Here is a 19,885-nt window from a genome sequence, read left to right on the forward strand (position 1 = left end):
CAGGGCTCCGTTTTAGAGCGCCAAACCTCATCAAACAAGGTAATCATCCCGTGACTTTCGCAATGAAACACTCGGCGCCCGCACCAGTGCAGGCAAGCCCATTCTAACCAGGCAAAATGCGGCTACATTCACAGCATTTGAACAAAGGACCCGTGTACTGCTGATAACACTTTGCAAGCTCTTGTATCACACCCATGAAGGAAGCTGACAATGCTTAGAATAGCAGAGGAAACCTCTTCAGTGGCTATCCTGGCAGTGAAGAGTATCACACATGGTGGGATGGGAGTGGGGATTAGCATGCAGCTTCAGAATTCAAGCAAACATGCTGGTACACGTCTGTCCTCGTTCTGTTTGGTGGAGCTGGTGAGAGGTCATCTGGGTGTGCTGGAGGTCAGCCTTGCTCTCACACTTCCACACTTCGCTGAGACTGGGCCTGCCTGCCAAACAGGGCTGAGATGCCAAGCATTGTCTGTATGCCTTCCCGCCAGGAGCTAATGAAGTCTGCACTCTCCTGTTCTCACTGACTCTGTGCCACCTGCCACACTCATATGCACGTGCAGTTAAGGAGGATAGAAGAATACTACTGTAGCAGAGATCTAGCAGGTGGAGGGTAGGTAAGCCGATGTGAAACAACTGGACCAAAGTTCCTCAAGTAGACATTGATAAAAACTCAGTTTGTTAATCATGTTGGACAACCTTGGCAGATCCATTTTATTTAATATGCCCATGGCAACACAGCCTGCTGACACTAAAAAAAACAAAAAAACAAATAAACCCAAGGGACTAAAATCATGCTCAATGGAGCTGATGACTGTCGCACTTCAGATACACGCTGACCAGCCGCTGTACTATAGATATGAAAAGCATGACATTTTCTCTGAAACCCAACAACGTATATCATTATTATAATAATGTTACACTTATATGGGGCCTTTATTAGAATACCCAAGGATGCTTTACAAACATTCTGCACAATGCTTTTATATCCAGTCAACACACAATGGTAATGCATGTAGATGTAAACATTCATAGAAACAAAACGGAGTCAGACGTTTCCCTGGGAAACCCAAAGGACGACGCCCTCATGCTGACACTTGTGAAATCTACCAAAGAACACACTGCCGTCCTTTTAACATTAACTTGCCTGAACAGTGGCTTAAGTGACTATATGAGCAGTTCAAGGACAGAACAAATTCAAACACATGAATCAGGCGACTAGCACAGGAAGACAGCTGTGGTTTCAGCACTCAAAACACAGCACAGCGAACATGAGAGTAGCTATAAGGGCTTTAATTACTCACGATTTAGTTCAGCAAGTTGATCTGTGCCAACAGGTGTGCTGAGAGAGTCAGGCTGAATAACTCTTAAGGATAAAGTTCTGAAATCCTTTTGCCAAGGCATGTGGTCCTTTGTAGTAATGGCTCCATTTATTCAAAAGTCATTAACAAACACCTGTGCTATTTCTCCTTTCTTCTTCTTTTGTTTTTTTTTTAAATCAGCAAGAGAAAACAATGTCACCCAACCGGCTGAGGAACTCAGAAACATCAAAAACACCCATGCCTTCACAGGACACAGTATTAGCATATCAAAATTCCAAATGAAGCTCCCAGAGAAAATAAGGCAATCCATGAAACTTTCTGAAAATTCTGGGAAAAAAATCTAAACACCAACTAAAGACAAAACAAGTCATAACTTCACAACATACAGCAAGGCATGTAAGATCCTGAAAGGCTGAAAAAGTCCACCCTGTCTGAATTCCCCAGCCTTTCTCTCATCCTGAGTCACACAGTTCCTGTGTATTCAGCGGAGCTGTGGGGCTACAGTGGGAATGTGCTCATTTCCTCTGGTCGTGCAGCTACATAAGGAACACATGGCTAAGTAACTGTTTGGCCAGGATTTCCGCATTCCATGCCACCCCTGACCCCCTCCCACCACCCGCACAATAGAGCAGCGCAGTGGCAAATATCCCCCACCCTCCTCACCAGAGCCCTCAAGCAGGAGACACACACCAAGAGGGCTTCCCGTTTCAGGCAGCGGGGCTGGCCCGACTTCTCCTTTGGCTCTGTAGGAAACCACTGTAAAGTGGAACTGAGTTTGTGTCACTTCAGGGGACTCTTCGTAAACACTTAGCTGTTAACACTAGCAAATCCAACACACATACATATTCATCGTCCTGTGCACACAAATTTCACTCAGCTTCAGCACACAGCACAAATGCAGTAAGGCTACTAGCTTAGATGAATTCATATTCATATCAACAATCTGGACAATACAGCTAATTTTAGAACAGCTCTGATGACGATGACACACACAGGCAAGAAATTCTGTAAACAGTAAAAACTTGCAGAAGTGTCTGAGCCTCCTCAGACATCTGCAATTAATAAAACATCATGGCCATCATGATTGGCTGTAAGCGTTATGTCGTATCATGTGACTGCAGTGGAATCTAACTCCCATCAACATGAACATAAGAGAGCTCCCCACATCTGTGTCTTCAGTCTCTTCCATTCACTTACAATCGTGTTCTGACTCCATTCCACCTAGTAGACCAAATGGGCATCTGCTACATTCTAACAAAGGAAATATTTATACAAATCAAGTATTTGACAACAATACAATACTGCAGTTCAATTCAAAAGCCCCCCCCCCCCCAATAATTTGAAGTAGTACATACCAACACCGTGCCAAGAACATATGATCCTTAACTAAGACGGATCCAGAGAGCAGTATATACCAGCACATGGCGATGCTATCAGGACTGTAAAAGAGACACATGACAAGATGCAAACTTGACTTATGCAAAACTGCTGGTTAGATATACTATTAACTTTCCTTGAAAAATATTTGCCTTTCTAGCAGCCATTAGGTTTCCACTTTTCTGAAGCTCCCATTTCTACATGGAGTTTCATGACACAGAATAGTGGACCCTTGACAGTTGCTGTGAAAGAGAGCAAACCTCTCAGCTTGCTCTTCTGAATGAGTACTCTCTAAAAGCATGAGCAGTTCTAATTAGAAATTAGCACAGACCTTGGCTAAGAGCAGGAGCAATAAACTGGCTTGTAATGGGTTGGGTACTTCTTGCTTTAACTAAATGTATTATTAGTTTTATGGGAGCCTGAGGTGGACATAATTAACTGCAGTTACTGTTTTCAGGAGGGATCCAAATAATTTTCCTGTTTCTTTAAATACTTTTGGTACCTCCAGAAGAGAGACTACTTTAAATGCTTCCAATATCTCCAGAAGAGAGAACACCTAGAACTGGGCCTAGGACAGTCTTTCCCTGCTAAACAATCACCTAGAATGGTTTTTATCAAATACCACAAGCAATTCCAATTCAACAGGACCAATAAAACCAATAACATGGTTCATTGTTATTAATCTTTCTGAATAATGAACAGTGTGCTGCAGGCTCAGAAGAGTTATTAATCTCCTGCGTTGGCCGGAAAACTCATACATTATCGCACATTACTATTCTTTGACAATCAATTTTTTTGTGCATGTGATTAATCTTCTGGCTATGGTTAGAAAGTTTGTTATGACAAATGCAATAATGCAGGTCGTTCTGCTATGGTAAGCACTTTAGCAAGGCAGTCAACAGTTTGCAAATCAGAGGTCTCGCAGGCCTCATTTCCTGACTTACTAGAACAGGACGTGGTGAGCTTCATAGCGCTCGTACCTGGCATGTCTGCAAATGGACCTGAAAGCAAAGCAATATGGTGTTTGTAATCAGGTGCTGGGGAAGAGGCACAGTATCACTGGGTAAGTCACTGTGCTTGAGCGATAATGTGATGGAGGACTGGGTGTGTATCAGATGTCTGGGAGTGTTATGTCACACTGTTGATAAAGTACTAGTATGCTAATTTTCTATAACACGTACCATGATGTTGTTATGTTACTCTGTTCCATGATATACGACAGAGAGAGATGTCATGTAACCTGTTCCATCAAATAATAGTTGATGATAGTTGATACTGAACGGGTCTTTGTTTTGTGTGCTAACAGTAATATATGGTTTCCCAGTGAGTTGTTATGTTTGTAAAGATCAACATACTATTACAGGGCTACAGGTCTACTTTTTACTTCTTAACAGGTACTAGCTGTTCAATGAAAATTGAATTGAACACAGCAAAAAGAGTCTAAAGCTCACCTGAGTTGATGGTCCCTGAGGTGAGACAGGACATCCATGTGATAGAGGTGACAGTAAATATTGTTCAGGTCCTGGACAAAGTACAGAAGCACTGTATGTAAGTAAAGATGGTTCAACATTGAAAACTATGCAGTGTCATCAATTAAATGCTTTGCAAAACAAAACCAACACTTTAGGTCTGGATTACAGCATTAGTGTGGAAATATGTGGTCTAATGCAATTGAACACAAAGCTAAGCATGCTGGGAAAGCATACAGTGAAACAACATACTTGAAGGATTAATCTTAGAAAACTGAGCCTGCACTTCTAGTGGACCTGTGCAAAAGCAACTTAAACAGCATTCTTCTTAGTAGTTGGTCACGAATGAACCAAACATCTAAATTAAACTGACATCATCATAGCTGACACACAAACCTGCTTTGAAAGTGCATCCATCAAGGCCAGCTGTTCAAACATTAAGTGCAAATGGCCTGAAGAATGAAAGGAAAGAAAAAAAAAAAAAAAAAAACACCACACCAGACCATATGCTGGGCTAACAGTATGGGTTTAGAGCCTACAGCACTAACAGGTGGACAGCGTGTCTCACTTCAGGCATCAGCATGATTACACACACACACACACACACACACACTTTCTCTGCTGTAATGCAGGGCAAGGCTGCATTCTCTAAAAGCCAAAAAGTTGTTCTATAAAGTTTAGTGTCCACCAATATATAATATATATAGGTTAAGTGTACAATGGAGCTGCCAACTGAGTGGAAGCTGACAAGCTAAAATAAAGAGACAAGCAGCCCTGAAGTTACCGAAGGGCAATACCAGCTGATGCATTAGATACTGGTTCAGGGAGGTAAACGTTAAAGATGGCATGGAGCACTGAGGAATAAGAGAAAGCAAGCATAACTTACTAATGCTGAAAACAGTCCAATATTCCAACATTAGCTGAGTTGGAAATCACTTAAGGATTGAAAAAGTGTTCAAAAAACAGGTAAAACATGGTCACTTGTGCTCCTGATTTTCTCTTTGAAATGAAACATGCTTGAACACAAGCAACAGGGGAAACACTTTAAAATTTTGCTCCAATGTACAGAACTATTAATTTAAATATACAACATTATTTGGAGGACTTTTTTTTTTTTTTTTTTACAAGGAATGCTGTTCCACTCAAAATTGTGCATTTGTTGCAAAACTCTTTGCTGCCAGTGACAGTAACTATGGGAGGGCCAAAGAAGATCTTATTCCAAGACAGGAGATTCAAAATGCATATTAGCAAAGACTACACCCTCCATACTGCCAGTGAGCTCTAGCCAAAGCGCTTCATGCACAGGCAGGCACTGCCCAGAGCATCACAGGGGGCCCCCACTGACATAGGTGGTAAAAATGGTTAATGGGTCTACAGTACAGTCTCCTTTGATCAGACAGAATATTCTTATTCATATGCTCTAAAAGTTTTGTTTGCCTAAGCAAGTCATTTCTTAAAAGGACAAGTCATGACGTCTTACTTTATTCAAATGAATGAATACGCAGTCTATTTTCAAAGATGGTTTGAACAGCTTGAACCTCAGCTTGAACGGTTTGAACCTCAGTATGATGGGCAGCTACAGAGCTGCTGCCACCTTCTGGAACAAACTCCAGTTATAAAAGGCACCTACTGCAGGGTGAGCTCACAGAACTGCACTCCCATGCCTGGCAGAGGATTTTCAGAGAATGGGCATTGTCCACGAACAGAACAGCTATTGAGATCCTAGTATTGCTGAATAAATGGCTTTGGAGAAGTAACAGAAGACTTGAACTCCCAAACATTTTCAGAACTTGAGAGGAACTTTGTGTAAGACTTTACAGGCAGACCAGCTCTAACAAGAGATTTTCAAATTATAGAGGTGTTTGTATCTTAGAGGCAAGCATGATTTTCACTAAAACTGTGTAAGAAGCATCAAGGTCCAGGACTAAAATAGACCAGATAGGTGGCCAGCACATTTAATCTCACTCAGACCAGTGCCAGATGAGAAGCTCATGGTCTCTTCTGGTCTCTTCCAACATCATTGAAACATACAACGCATCACATCAAAGGAAATCAGCTGAGCTTGCATATGCAAATAATATCTTACAAGTTCTAAAACACGAGTGATTCAAAGCCGCAAAAAAATCCCAGGTGGCAACGAGATGTGTTTTCTCTGTCTTTACTTAATAACAAAACTGAAACCTTGCAGTCCTGAAACTGGACTACATGCAGTGCCTAGCCAACTTTTTGATCTTTTCATAATGATATTTGGATTGGTTTTAATAGTCTTCAATGTCACTAGCTTAAAGGTCCATCACACCTAAGCATTTTTTGGCTCTCTCCCTCTCTTGATTTATGTCATCAGACTTCAAAGCACTGATACCAAAGACAAATTTGGATGAAATAATCAGTAGGAAAAAAGTTGAAGGCATAAAAAGACCATTACAGCATGTCATGGAAAATCAGGAGGGGGAAAATGCTAGCTGCCATTTCTCCACTAAAACTGCCAGACCAAACTCACTCAGGAAAATAAGAATCCCAGCATTACCATGGCAACGAAGGAAAATGTTATGTAATCCTATTTCATCTGCTCAAGTTTTTATTACACTTTTTCATTAAATGAATACAGACACCACTGGAACACAGGTAGAGATGAAAAATCAGTGGTCAGAGGAAGTTAATACAATGTAAAAGATGATATGAGACTTTCATGTAGATGATATGAAACAGACATGCTAAAGATTAAAACTTAAAATATCAGTAGAAAACACCTTGATCTTCATCTGTTAGTTCTCATAAATACTGTTTTAGGGTTAGAATTAGGGTTTACACAGTTTTTCCCTATACCTCAAAAGGTACTTGAGCAGAAAAACATGTTTGGTGTACAAATGTTCCAAGAACCAAGTACCCGATAAGTAAGAAAAGTTTATGCCCACCTATGAACATTGCACAAACAAGCAAGACATTACAGACATCTCAAAATCAAATTCAGCTATTAATTAAATGGACAAAAGTGTCAGACAAAATGCCATCTTCAAGATTGTTACGCCAAACATGTCTTGGCTGACTAGCTATATCTGGTGTAAAAAACTATGTTAACTGATTTTCTTTGCCAAACTATTCCTTTAACAATCAGAGGCTTATTAAAGAACTGGCCTATGACCCAAGTGTTTAACTCTGCACGTCAAATCTAAAATGCTGTCCTATATTTTGCAAGCACAGGTTGTTCATTTAAGTCATATAACAGCCTTCCCCACCCTTTTTACAAGTCAGGTTTTTGACCACTTAGCCAATCTTTTACAAGCCTCATATTCAGAATAGTACATCAGCCTACAGTTTTGACATGTAAATACGCTAAAAAGAAGGAAGGCAAGTGTTCATTCTCTAAATTGGCTGAGTGGTTTCTAATAAATCATTTAGAGCCTAAGGCCAGAAAATTAGTCAGTTGACTGTATTGGGCAACTTCAGTCAAAGCAAGCTCAAGCAATATATCATGCAGTGAAAAATGCCAATGATGCAGTGTCTACACGACTGGTTCGAGGATTCCTGGAGGATGGACCTAGGAGCTTTAAGAGAACACATTTAGTAATTGTAAAATATTAACACATATTAAACACTTATCTAAGGGAACCAATCATTATGAGTGAAAAGTATTTATTAGAATATTAAAAGCCATTATAGTTATTGCTCCAGTACTGGCAGGCAAAGCTAAAAACATGCTAATAACTTTGGTAAACCTAACCAATGCAAAATAAATAAATAAATAAATAAATTAATTAATTAATTAATTAATTTGAAACAATATATTGCAGATAGACCATTTGATTTTTTCTTTAAGAATAATATATTTGTCTGTGTCTCAATATATAAGATTTCAGAATTCTACACCTACACAAAATAGTTCTATGTGGGTCAGGAATCTGACTACAAAGAATTTGTCCAAATTGTCAAATTTATTTCAGAGGTGCTTGAACGTTCTTCAGATTACAGAAGGAGAAAAAAAATACAGAACTGCCACCCTTTGCCATATAATAGCTACTGTCCAGATACTCACTGCTAATCTAAACAGATGCTGCATAACCAAATTACTTCTCAGACAAGTTATTAAGGGGTCATCCATGACTAAAAAACTTCTAAAATGCTGACTTAAATCAAAGATGACATTTACAAAATAAAAAGTTAACACACTTTTTGGCTGATTGTGGGTTAACAGCAGACAGAGAAGGCTAGGTCACACCATCTCCATTGAAGAGTTTGGTACTGGTAGCATGAAACCATGGGGATTGTTTTCAGTAGCACTGAAACTGGGCATTTGAGCAACTGGGTATGAGGCCTTCTCTTAATCCCATCAAAAATCTGCCACAAAACCTGGAAATTATTTTCCATCATATATAATCTTCAATATAGCAATCTTGAAAAATATTGCAACAACCAAGCTGTTGTTTGCTTAAGAGTGCAAAGTAATTCGACAGTGTCAACATGACAATGCTAACACACCACCCTACTGGCTCAAACTCAGAACACAGCGTAGGATTGACACCTTGAGGCCAAGCAAGTGCACATACTAGTTGTTAATATGAGCACTAGATTTTGTTTATTGACCATTTTTGTCCTAAAAAGTTACCCAACCCAGTGTTACACTGCTAGTGTCAACATAACATGGATTACAGATTTACTGCATTGCTAGTCACAAAACTGGCTCATTTTAGTAAATAATAAAGACATTTAAATATATAACATTTCCTAGTACATTGCTGAAAGGACCAAAGTTTAAACTAAGAAGGTGCAATTATACAGAGCCATGTCCAGCTTTAGCCTGACATATAGCCAAATTCAACAAATAACCTTAGTGTAACAAGAAAAAGACTAAAGGAATATTTAGAGTGGTTATTGAATGCCCACCAGCAATATGTATTCAATTTTCAGGATTGGAAAATAGATTTGCTAAGCCAACTAAGCTACATAATGGACAAGCGCTCAGTGGTTAAGGTGCTTGACTTGTGTTTGGAAGGTTGCTGGTTTGAGCCCTGCCGCTGCTGCTTTACCCTCAGTTGCTCCTGTCTAGGTTTGGGCTGCCTGGCAGTATCCTAGTATCCTAGCCCGCACCCGTTGCTGGTGTTGATGGCTTGGCCGAGATATTCCGTACCTCTGTTCTACTGATGATGACAGAACGGACAAACTGCTAGTAGAAAGGGTTGCTTAAATTTGCTCCTTAACACAACATACCAGCTATAATACAAGGTAAAATGTATAACCCATCCTGAAAGTCAGCACTCTACATGTAACTGAAGTCCAATCATTATAAAAGGTACAATATGTTAATGATGGTAGAACAAGATTCCATTAGCCATTCAAGGCTAAATCATAAGAAATACTAAAGAGAGTAGCTAGCTGTAAGTAATGTCACTACTTGCCTGACGACATTTTTCATTAGCATGACAATGGTCTTGGTATTTTTAAAATAATGCAGCTTTTCCAGCAGCATGCTTTTTCCACCCACCAGCAATGTATTATGTGATATTTTTGAGTCTCTGCTTCCATTTCAAATAACCATTTTAAAATTATTTCTAATAAGAACAAATCATGTATAGCTAGACTAATATCCACTAAACATGAAGTTTTAGACATGTAAGCTTTTTATAAATTTAACCTGATTCACAAGTAAAACATCTGCATTTAGCAATCATTACATGATTCATTTTAAATTCTGTTTACAACATTTTTACAAAATAAATCTCATTAAATGATAACATTTTAAGCTTAATATTCAAGAACAACTTTTTTAAAACTCGCTTTACTCCATACAAATTTGACTTCCCCTTTGTATAATCTATTTATGCTGTGCGCAGTGGAAGCCTGTTTGGTAGATTTGTGCACTGTGTTGACCCTGGCCTTATAAAGACTTTCTTTCTTGCCTTCTTTATTTGTTTGTTTATTTCAGACTTTCTGTGTTCCGATTCTTTGTCGTCACTGTAATTAACCCCAGTCTGAAATGGGGAAATAAGTAAACATGATATGCATGAGGAAGACTAATTGACTAATGAATGAATAATGACATATCTACAGATTGCTTTTCTTTGAAGCAAATTTAGAATTATTATATACCATGACAACAGTATATGCTTATTCCAAAACAGCAATATACTTAGTCACATATGTATGCTATTATTTTTACACCTCAGCGTGAATAAGTATTATAATATTATAAATATTATATACAAAGTTAGGCTTTGGTCCTCTTTACAAACCAGACTCCCAGACAAAGATCAGTCCTAAACCTAGGATAATAGGAACGTTCAGTGGTCACTCACCATTGACATTACAATTTAATCCAAGACTAAGATAAACCCATGTGCAAGAGATCGGGCATTACTGTTTCTCGTTGTGTTTATTCTACAGGTGAACTCTACAGTGAGGAAGATAAATACTCAGCCTGTTCATCTTCTCTCTAATGATTTGACCAGTTTTTGAGAATATTCTTTCTACTGGCATTAATGTTTATTGCTTATTAGTTGTGATGCAACCTGCAGTCCAACTGACCAATGTAATGATTCTCACACTGCCTAAATTTGAACTGAATCAAACCTGTGACTCCTGAGAAATAAAAGTCTAATCCCACTAACAGTCTTTTGTGAATGTTTTTGCAAAAAAACAAGAAATGTACCAGTCAGACAAAAATCAGCCACAACTAACTGCTAAATAGAATAGAATGGAAAACAGTCTTAATCTACAAATCTAGAACATTACAAAGACCAAAACAAATTATTTGTCACAAAATGACAAAGTTGGCTTATCATTTATCTATATTTATTATACATGTTGTAGAATATGCTGTGCAAAGCATGTAAATAAAATTTTTGCTGTAGATAATCTACTTTAAAACAGGGTTTGCTTGCATCTTGGCGAGCTGCAATTTCAAGGCGTACTGCCCATCACTGGTCATAAAGCTATGATACTAAACTGGATTAACAAGATACTTCAAGGGTTATCCTAGTTATTAAAGATGTTGACTAGATGAAAGTTAATAACGTAACCATGTACGTGAACTGTTTCTACATTAACATATCAATGGAGATTAGCACCATTTTAGTAAAAGCCATAAAATGCAATCTTTTTTAAACAGCAAGTGTACTGGGAGGGAAAAATCACTTTCTCTCCCGTTTCCTACAATAATCTGAGAGTGCAGGTAGGTTATATATTTTGAGCATTCTCTAATGTACTTCATTCTCTCATAGACTCATCACTGTGGCACATTAGAAAAAGTGTACTCATATCACATAACATTTAAGACTCATGTGTTTAGTGCTACAAGCTCCTTCAAACACAGTTTGCTTACTTGCACATTCTATTTGTTCCATACATTTTTATTTATTCTTACTAATTAATAAATTGTATTTTATATTACTGGTGCGTTTATTGTGAGATTAATGAATGTCAGTGTAAAATATCATCCTAAATCCTATAATAAAAGAAAGTCATAAACATTCCTTTACTTGACAATTTCTAAAGGTGTTCTTAAATCTAGTAGCACTGTATCATATGATGTATAAAACATTACTATGTCAGTGTGTTACAATATTGCATAAATAACAATCTTAAAGAATGAGGTATTCAACACGATACAATGCGTTAATCAATACTCAAACACCGACATTAAACTCTAATCCGCAGTCAAATGTTTTAAGGACTCAATCTGTTCAAATTAGAATCATATCAGGTGCCCGGCCTAAAGCGCACAAACACAGTTACCTCACATGGGAAGGGTTTTTAGGGAGGCATTCTACTCCCATTGAGATAAAAAATAATAATAATAATCCTGCACGAAAGTGTCAAAATGTAAGAAATCATTTATGGCTTTAACTTTTCAGTAACAGCAAATTACTAAATTAACTGAGATTACCCCGTGTTCATTCGGGCTAACCATGTAAACTGACAGTTTCTAAGGACACCAAGTCACGCAAAACTTGGGTTAGCTAGCTAGCGTTTGCTAACTAGCTCCAAGTTATGTCGCAAGACCATAACACATACCAGAAACACCGGCGGCAATACTAGCTGGTTAGCACAGACATGAACGGAACCTGAGATAAAAAGACAACCTTATAATAAAACGTCAAAGTAAGGAAACAAGTATTAGCGGATTCATGTAATCGTGTATATTCCCAAATCAAACGTGTGCATATATCTGCGGCTGATCCAAATCGTAGCTCCAACTTCGAACCTCTTGACAAAACATGATTTGGTGAAGTGCTAACCCTAGCTAACCATCTTCGTGAATGTTACGCATGTTTGAAGTATTAAATATTTATATATCACCACTCTTTCACAACCTAATTAAAAAGAAAGTGGCTAGATATATAGATATTTTACAACTGGCTGCGGTGTAGCGCAATGAATTAAAACGTTTTTACAGCTTTAGCTAAATCAGATCGCACATTTGAGAAGTATAGTAAGGAAGCTAAAGGGCCATCAAAGGTTCCCTGACCTTAGCAAAATAGTTCACATTTCACTCGCGTTAGATAGCTAGATAGAAAAGTTAGTGAAGATAGATGCACGGGTTACAAGCTACTTACAAGCTCCTGGGACAGATAAGGTATCTAGCTTGCCTAGTTAGCAGTTGTTAGAAAACTTGTAAGCTAGTTAGCTAACTTAAATTACCTCTTCACTGCGCCGTGATGGAGCTTTCCTCAGTACTTGCTTGAGTGATGAATCCATTTAAGAATTAATATTGGATAAACCAGTGGACTTCCAAGATGGAAAAAAAATGCAGTCTACTAAAATCCTTAGTCCTTAATGCATTCGCAGTTACATTAAGTCTCCAGACACTCCTAACCCCTATCTACCAGTTGCATTGATTTTCTGTAGCTAGCTAACCGGCTAGCTAGGATAGCTAAAAGAAATCTCAATAATTACTAGTATCCTGTATAAAACCTCCGTCTGAATAAATGTTCAGAGGACATCAGACAAATAATAGAGTTATTTGGTGTAAAAAACTCAACTTAATCCTGTATAAAACAAATCAGAAATGCGACTTTCTTGTAGCCAACACTTCGAAAGTTGCTTTCCCACCTCAGAGGTGTCCAACTACAATTGTGCCAACATGACGGGCTAGCTGTGCGCTGTTGGTTTGGATTTGTACTATACTGCAAATCCTGTGACAAAAAAAACGGTTCAACGTTAAAGTTTATGCTCTTAAAACTAGTGGGCACTTCACTGGGGCTGCCCAACATTTAATAAAAGTTTGAATAATTAATTCATCCCCTAGCACATTCTATTCTGTTTATATAGCTACATCAAATGTAATCTCACGGCTTTCTTTACAGGTGATGTTTAACTATTTCTAGCAAAGGCGGCATCACAAAGAAGAACAATAAACGCATGCAAATTTATAACTGACATTTATTGCACAATATTCCCATAAAATTGGGAAAGAATAAAAAGGCTAAAGTCACAATGTAAGACGTTATGTACAAATACACAGCGAAAACTAAGCAATATATACAATTTACATGAACACATGCTGTACTAAATCATGTATGAAGAACTTAATTAAATATAAATACATATTTGAGAAGACCGTGCGTAAGGATCTTCTAATGAAATGAAACAAGTTGCACGTTTGCTGCAGAAGCATCTCATTTGCTATTTTAACCGGCAAAATAAACTCCGCCAAACCTCTGCTTTTTCCATGCCACGTGTGCATTAAGACTCAGATGCGCGCATTACCCCAAGACCGGAAATAAAAATGAATAAATAAATTTGTTCGTTACCTTTTATAAAATCAATTCATTTTCATAAATCAGTTCATTTTCAAATGTTATTCCTCGCTTTTTTAAAATGACTGTGCAAGCATACCATGATTGACGGACTTAAATGTACATTTCTGTTCCATCCCTCCCCATGCATTTCAGCAGTAAACACAGTATGGTGGCCACAAAGCTAGACAAAGTTCATTGTGTGAAGTTTCAGCATTTCTCCTTTAAAACTCAAACTTTGTTGTACAAGTATCCCTTTAACATAGCACAGCATGGTTTTCATGATCTCCACCCACAAACTGAAAAGAAGTCTACTTAGACTTTTAATGTTACTCATCACAATTTAAATTATTCTATGCAAATCAGACAATGATTTACTTGAGGTAGTGCTGTGCCAGTGGGACAATAATAATGAAAACATGTAAGAGAGCAAAGTTTCCCCATCTGTTTCACTGTCTGTCATCAATTTGTAATGAGACACTGGGATTAGTAAGGTGTAAACAAAGAGAACAATTACACATAACTGGCATTAACATTTGATATGGTATATTCTTAAAAGAAAATCAATCCAACTGAATGCATCAATAATCCATGTGACAGCTTGGTTTCCTATGTCTTCTTTAGATGGTGCACTGAAGTGAATTTCCCTTTTGTTGTCCATTTAAAAAATCATTGCATTTCCTCTTTGGATTTGTCATTCCAGGAGGGAAGGACTAAAACAAATACTATCTGTATATAAAAATACAGTCAGCCATAGAGCCCACTACCTAGAAAACATCTTTAAAAATGAAGTCAGATTTTCCCTTATTGGGAATTCCTGGGTAATAACACCGCAAGCCTTGCTGCCACCTTGTGGTATGGAGTCTACTCAGCAGCCTGTTGTGATCAAGTAGGCGGTTGGTAAGGACTAGTTAGCTCTGGCAGCAAGTTCCCAAAGGGTTTTTGATGTTTCAGGATGCTCCAAGCATGGTACACTCCAGGTCCTTTAAATTCCCTGCCAGCGAAAAGCAAAGATGTGTCCATATATCTAAAGCAGGATCTGGGCCACATACGGTGAGTGAGTGCTTGCAATAGCAGCCAACAGCGGCAAGTCACTGGATTCAATCCTGTGAATGGAGAGAGCAAATAACTGGAATCAGGGCATGACATGCTGCATTTAGAAGGAAAACCATTGAAAATCACTGCCACAAATGATGTGTTAAAGCCCAGATAGAAGCAGAATGTGGTCTTACCCAAGAACCATGCCCAGCTCTTTGACATGCACCCGGGTCTGTCCTTTAAGGTACTCCGCGAGCATTTTACTCTTGAAGTAGAGCTCCTGGAGCCGGTCCTCTAGGTGCATTATACACTGCGAGAGAGAGAGGGAGCCCTTACTACAGTTTCCCAGAGCCTTTGTTCTAGCTGTAGATGCATCATGTCAGTTTGTGTTCTCTGTTACTGTTTATTAAGAGATTATTTGGGATGTGTAAGAAAAGGGCAGGTCACAGGCTGGTAAACATTTAGTAAAAGAAGCTAATCAGCAGAATTGATAATGTGCCATCATTCATAATCATATTAGAGAGAATGGTTATCTATTTACTGTGTCTAATGACTCATCCAGAGTATGAAGTAGGTAAGATTATGAAGAGTAAAGACCTCAAACTGTGCACCAGTTGAAGCAAAGTTGGTCGTTTCATTTAGTTATAGCAGAATTTGCATATGCTGGCAGTAGTAAAAGATCTAACCTTGCTTTTGGGAAGCATTACATCAGGGTCAATGGCTGCTTAAAGGGAGAATTTGACCCAAGAATTTTCACATAACTTTATAATTGAAAGCTAGTGTTTGGTAGCGAGGATAAGTTCAACCAAAGTCCTGTACCACAGCCAACCAGAAAAAGCCAACATTAGAGGTACACTCACAAAGTTGGGGGAGAGGTTGAGACGATACAGCTGGTAGGTGGACTGCAGCAGGTTGGACACAAGACTGGACACGAGAACCTCTTTACCAAGCTTGTTCTCGGTGGTTCGCCTCTGGCTGCTAGCCACCTGCACCGTCCACCGTTCTGTGTCTGCGATAACGCAGACAGCCTCAGCAATAGGCTCATCCAGCACAGGGTGCTGTGGGGCGAGCGGAGAGAGGAGAGCATTTTAGGCTGTGCCAGATATTTTGAAATGAGCATGGAACATGTGCAAAATGGACAAAAAAAAAAATTCATGTTGCCTTTAGCAATTTCTGGAATAAAATATTAAAAACTTGCTGGAAGTCCCACCAAACAGAGTCTCCAAATACAAATGACCATAATGACTAAAAGGTTTCTAATCATGTTCACCTGGACAGTATGAGCCAAGTCAGACATAAGGCTCTGCCTCAGCTTGTCGTCACTGGGTACTCCATGCAGAACAAAGTCAGGGACGTACGTGGGACAGTATCCCCCAAATAACGACCTCCCAAAGTTGGCGATGCTTGGTTTGGAGTAGTTTTCCACCAACTTTGCCCTGTCAAAATAAATTCCCCAAAAATCACAATGTTACACTGTAGCTTAAGACTTGTAGTTGGAAAGCGTAATAAAACCAGTTTCTAAGTTGTGATGTACAGGAATGAAACGAACTACTTTTACCACAAATATGCTCCTCTTTTATAATCCCATACTTAATAAATACCATTTCCACTTATTGTTGAAAAATGCTTTACTGTAAATTTTTTTTTTTTTATTATTAAAAAATAAATAAATAAATCAACCCAATAACTCCAGTTCACTGAGCCTCGAGATTAGTTCATTATTTTTTGATTTTCAAGAAAGCTCTGTTCACCTACCCAGGGAAGGGCACTTCCAGCTCATCTTGCCAGTCAGCTTGCTCCTCACTGAAGAACTGTCCATCTCGCTCCTGTCTGGGAAGCTCCTGCCCTGTGTCCTCACTTTCACTGTCCCCCAGAGCGCTGTCTGAGCTCTCGTTGCGTGGGATCTCTGAGTCATTCAGCAGGGGTGCCTTCTTTTGGTCCCCCATCTCCGATTGTGATGGTATGCTCAGTGATATCTCGATGCCTCTGTCCTGCTCTACAAAGCGACATGTGGTACAGCAGCCAGCGGCAGCACTGCTCACACTGCAGGTACATGGGTCCCCTTTGCTATGCTCACAAGCTGGCTCATGAGTCATCACCACTGAGCCTCTCCGTGAGCCTGGCCTATCATGGTCAGGCTCCTCTGTGCCGCTCATCGGCGTCTCAGGTGGCGCAACAGAGACGTCGTCGATAGTCCTCGTCTCCACTGGGTTTTCATCGCTAAAATACTCATCAAACAGGTCCATACACTCCTGTTGGGCCCCAGGGCTGAAACAAGGAATATTGCTAGCAATGCGGGCCAAAGGTTTGGCTTCCTTGCACTCATTGGTCGTAATTTGGTCCACTAGGAGGGGCTTAGGCAAAAGGGCCTTGGCCTCGCCAAGTTGCCCACTGTTGCTACACTGTTGCTGCTGTTTCTCCATGAAGTACATTTTGTGCTTCTTGATCTCCTCCTCCACTCTCCGCCGCCTGCTGTCCATGTCAGATTCAGGGGACATAGAGTCACCGATGAGGAACGTGACTTTAGAAGCAGGCCCCTCTTCGTCATCCAGCAGGAAAGACATGGGTGCCTGGCTCTTGTCAGGCGGCTTCTTTTCTAGTGGCATTCCAGACCACCGGAAGATGTTTATAGACAAACCTCCTTCATCTACATCGACGTCATGCTTCTCTGACTGTCTCTGGATGTCCAGAAGGGGGCCACTCTCCCTGGGCGAGGTGGAACCCACCTGCACCACAGTCTCCAGCCGTGCCTCTGGCCGCAGGTTGTCCACTTCCCGGCAGGTGGGGCCCTCGCCCACATCCTCCACCTGGAGGATGCCTTTTTCCGTGTCCGTGTATGTGTTGCTCTGCAGGCTGTTGCTGTCAGCAGGGTAGCCCTCCTCAGGCTCGGCACCCTGGGAGAGGTAGTCATGGTTGGGCTTGTGTACAGTGACCAGCACATAGTCGGACTCCTCCACCTCGCCGCGACGCAGGGAGGTTGTGATGAGCGAGCCGGGCATGACAATGGCTTCGTCCTCGGCACTCTCCAGCAGGTGGGTCTCCAGCAATTCAGAGCAACGGATGAAGTAGGTGAGCACGTAGAGGATCCGCTGAACAAGATCCTGGCGCCGGCCCACCACCACCGTGCGTGAGAGGCGCACTGGTGAGCCAATTGCACCATACAGATCACCTACAGTAAGACAACAAAATTTGTCTCATTCTGAAAAAGTACAGGAAAAAAATAACAGGACAAAGCAAAGTGCTTATTCATCTTATGTCTTATTTTCTGAATACCTTAAAAAGGGTGACAGCGAACTGTCCCAACGTCAAACCAAGTTTTTTCTTTATAGTTTCTTTATAAGTAATTACTTACAATCTGCCACTAGGTGGTGAGAGGCATTCAGCCATTTGTATAACTTCTCATTTACTTACCAAGCTGAGCCCAAAGAGGGTTGTAAGGATGCGTCTTGGCCAGCATGTCCACACTCTGTGAGGAATGCTTCTCCAGGAAGATCTTAATGGGTGGCTGGCCATTAGGCATTACTGTGGGCACCCAGGCCAAGTGGTTAGTGAGTATGGCTGTAAGAAGAGCTGGGAGGAACCTGAGGGAAGAGAAAAGGGCAAAACAGGATCTACATGAGAGAGGAATTCCCTTAAAGGACCTGCTGCCTTGTCACAGAGAAAATCTTCTGATGCCCACTTCATAAAGCTGAATATCTGCCAGGTACCCAACTAAGTTTTTAGCCACCAACTTCACCCTAAAAAGTCTACATTTATTGGTAAATACAATTTCTGTGAGCTAGTCTGAATATTATGCACATGTATACTTCACATCAGTGTTAGGGGATCTATAGCACATCTTTTTACATACAGCCTTTATATATAGAGCTCAGTTACTCTTACTGGTTCTTGGAGACTTGCTCCATAAGCGATGCAAGCTCACGCATGAAGTGGCCGCAGAGCTGGTTCTTCTCGGGAGTGCCAGACATCATGGTCAGCCACACAGGCTCGGGGACACGCGGCATGGTGTACAGGTTGCAGATGGTCGTCCTGCGTGGATGGCACATGCACATACATAGACACAAACAGAAGAGCTTTTGTAAGTGTTCAGAACAAAGAGAACCACAGTTCTGCAGGGTAGCCCCCAACTGGGGAAGACCTTCGGGGCATATACAACGTCTGGAAATTCCATGCAGCCTGTGTGACTGGGCAGCTGGCCAGATCTTAGCACAGCAATCTGCAGTCTGGAAAAAGAAAAAGGACTGAAGGTGGATTTAGTAAGGATATCTTATTTAGTGTCAAGCAGTTTGAGCTCCCATCTTCAGGAGTGAGTAAATCTGTAATTTCACACTAAGATCCAATGCGGAAAATTAATCTGAGCCTGGCCAAGTCTTTAGCTACACCAATTAGTGGCACACACAGGAAAACTCAACAAGGGTTTTCTAGTTCAGAAATGTGTGAATTAGATGAACTAGGTTCAAAGAAATCAATACAGAAGTAGAAAGCAACCCCAGAGCTGGTTCTTATGTCTGATTAGCTGTGAAGGAAATAATGTGAGGCTTGAGCATATGGTTACAAAAGGAGGGGGGAGGGGAAAAAAAAACAACAAAAAACACTTTACATGACTTTCTCGTACTAATGTTGGTTTGTAGTGGCCAATAGAGCGCATTGATCTCTTTCTGATTCAGGACAGATTTGGCTTGGCTAGCATACAAGCCTTGCAGTACTTCAGTAGTGCATGATCAAATGTTAAGAAGCAATTTGACTACAGCCAGATAATGTGATTCATTAAGAACTTTGTGATATGCACACTTTTACATAAAGCAATGCATTAATACCAATTGTAAATAAAATGAGAAAAACACTAACAAAAGACTTTTCCAACTTGTAAAATTAGAAAGGTGTTGAGTTCATTGCAAGCCTAGGACAATCAGTACAAAGTCTGATTAGATAGTGTACTGCTACAGCACAT

At 40.1% G+C, this 19,885-nt stretch overlaps 2 protein-coding genes across 7 annotated transcripts in view; both read right to left on the minus strand.

Annotated features, from left to right (window-relative positions):
- Window positions 1-12,856, minus strand: part of rapgef6 (Rap guanine nucleotide exchange factor (GEF) 6) — a 60,586-nt gene extending 47,730 nt beyond the window's left edge. The window contains exons 1-4 of the mRNA XM_035526973.1: window positions 12,800-12,856; window positions 4,148-4,218; window positions 3,641-3,697; window positions 2,675-2,758 (exon numbers count right to left, since the gene is read on the minus strand). Coding sequence (XP_035382866.1) covers window positions 2,675-2,758; window positions 3,641-3,697; window positions 4,148-4,218; window positions 12,800-12,856 — 269 coding nt within the window. The remainder of the gene's footprint in view (window positions 1-2,674; window positions 2,759-3,640; window positions 3,698-4,147; window positions 4,219-12,799) is intronic.
- A 666-nt stretch (window positions 12,857-13,522) lies between these two features.
- Window positions 13,523-19,885, minus strand: part of fnip1 (folliculin interacting protein 1) — a 24,210-nt gene continuing 17,847 nt past the window's right edge. For all 6 annotated transcript variants that reach the window (XM_027010994.2, XM_027010992.2, XM_027010996.2 and 3 more), the window contains 7 exons: window positions 18,817-18,963; window positions 18,346-18,515; window positions 16,690-18,103; window positions 16,205-16,370; window positions 15,795-15,992; window positions 15,129-15,244; window positions 13,523-15,002 (listed from right to left, as the gene is read on the minus strand). In XM_027010994.2, coding sequence (XP_026866795.2) covers window positions 14,924-15,002; window positions 15,129-15,244; window positions 15,795-15,992; window positions 16,205-16,370; window positions 16,690-18,103; window positions 18,346-18,515; window positions 18,817-18,963 — 2,290 coding nt within the window. In that variant the 3' untranslated portion in view covers window positions 13,523-14,923. The remainder of the gene's footprint in view (window positions 15,003-15,128; window positions 15,245-15,794; window positions 15,993-16,204; window positions 16,371-16,689; window positions 18,104-18,345; window positions 18,516-18,816; window positions 18,964-19,885) is intronic.

Source organism: Electrophorus electricus, chromosome 6, assembly GCF_013358815.1.
Source record: "Electrophorus electricus isolate fEleEle1 chromosome 6, fEleEle1.pri, whole genome shotgun sequence".
Lineage (NCBI taxonomy): Eukaryota > Metazoa > Chordata > Actinopteri > Gymnotiformes > Gymnotidae > Electrophorus > Electrophorus electricus.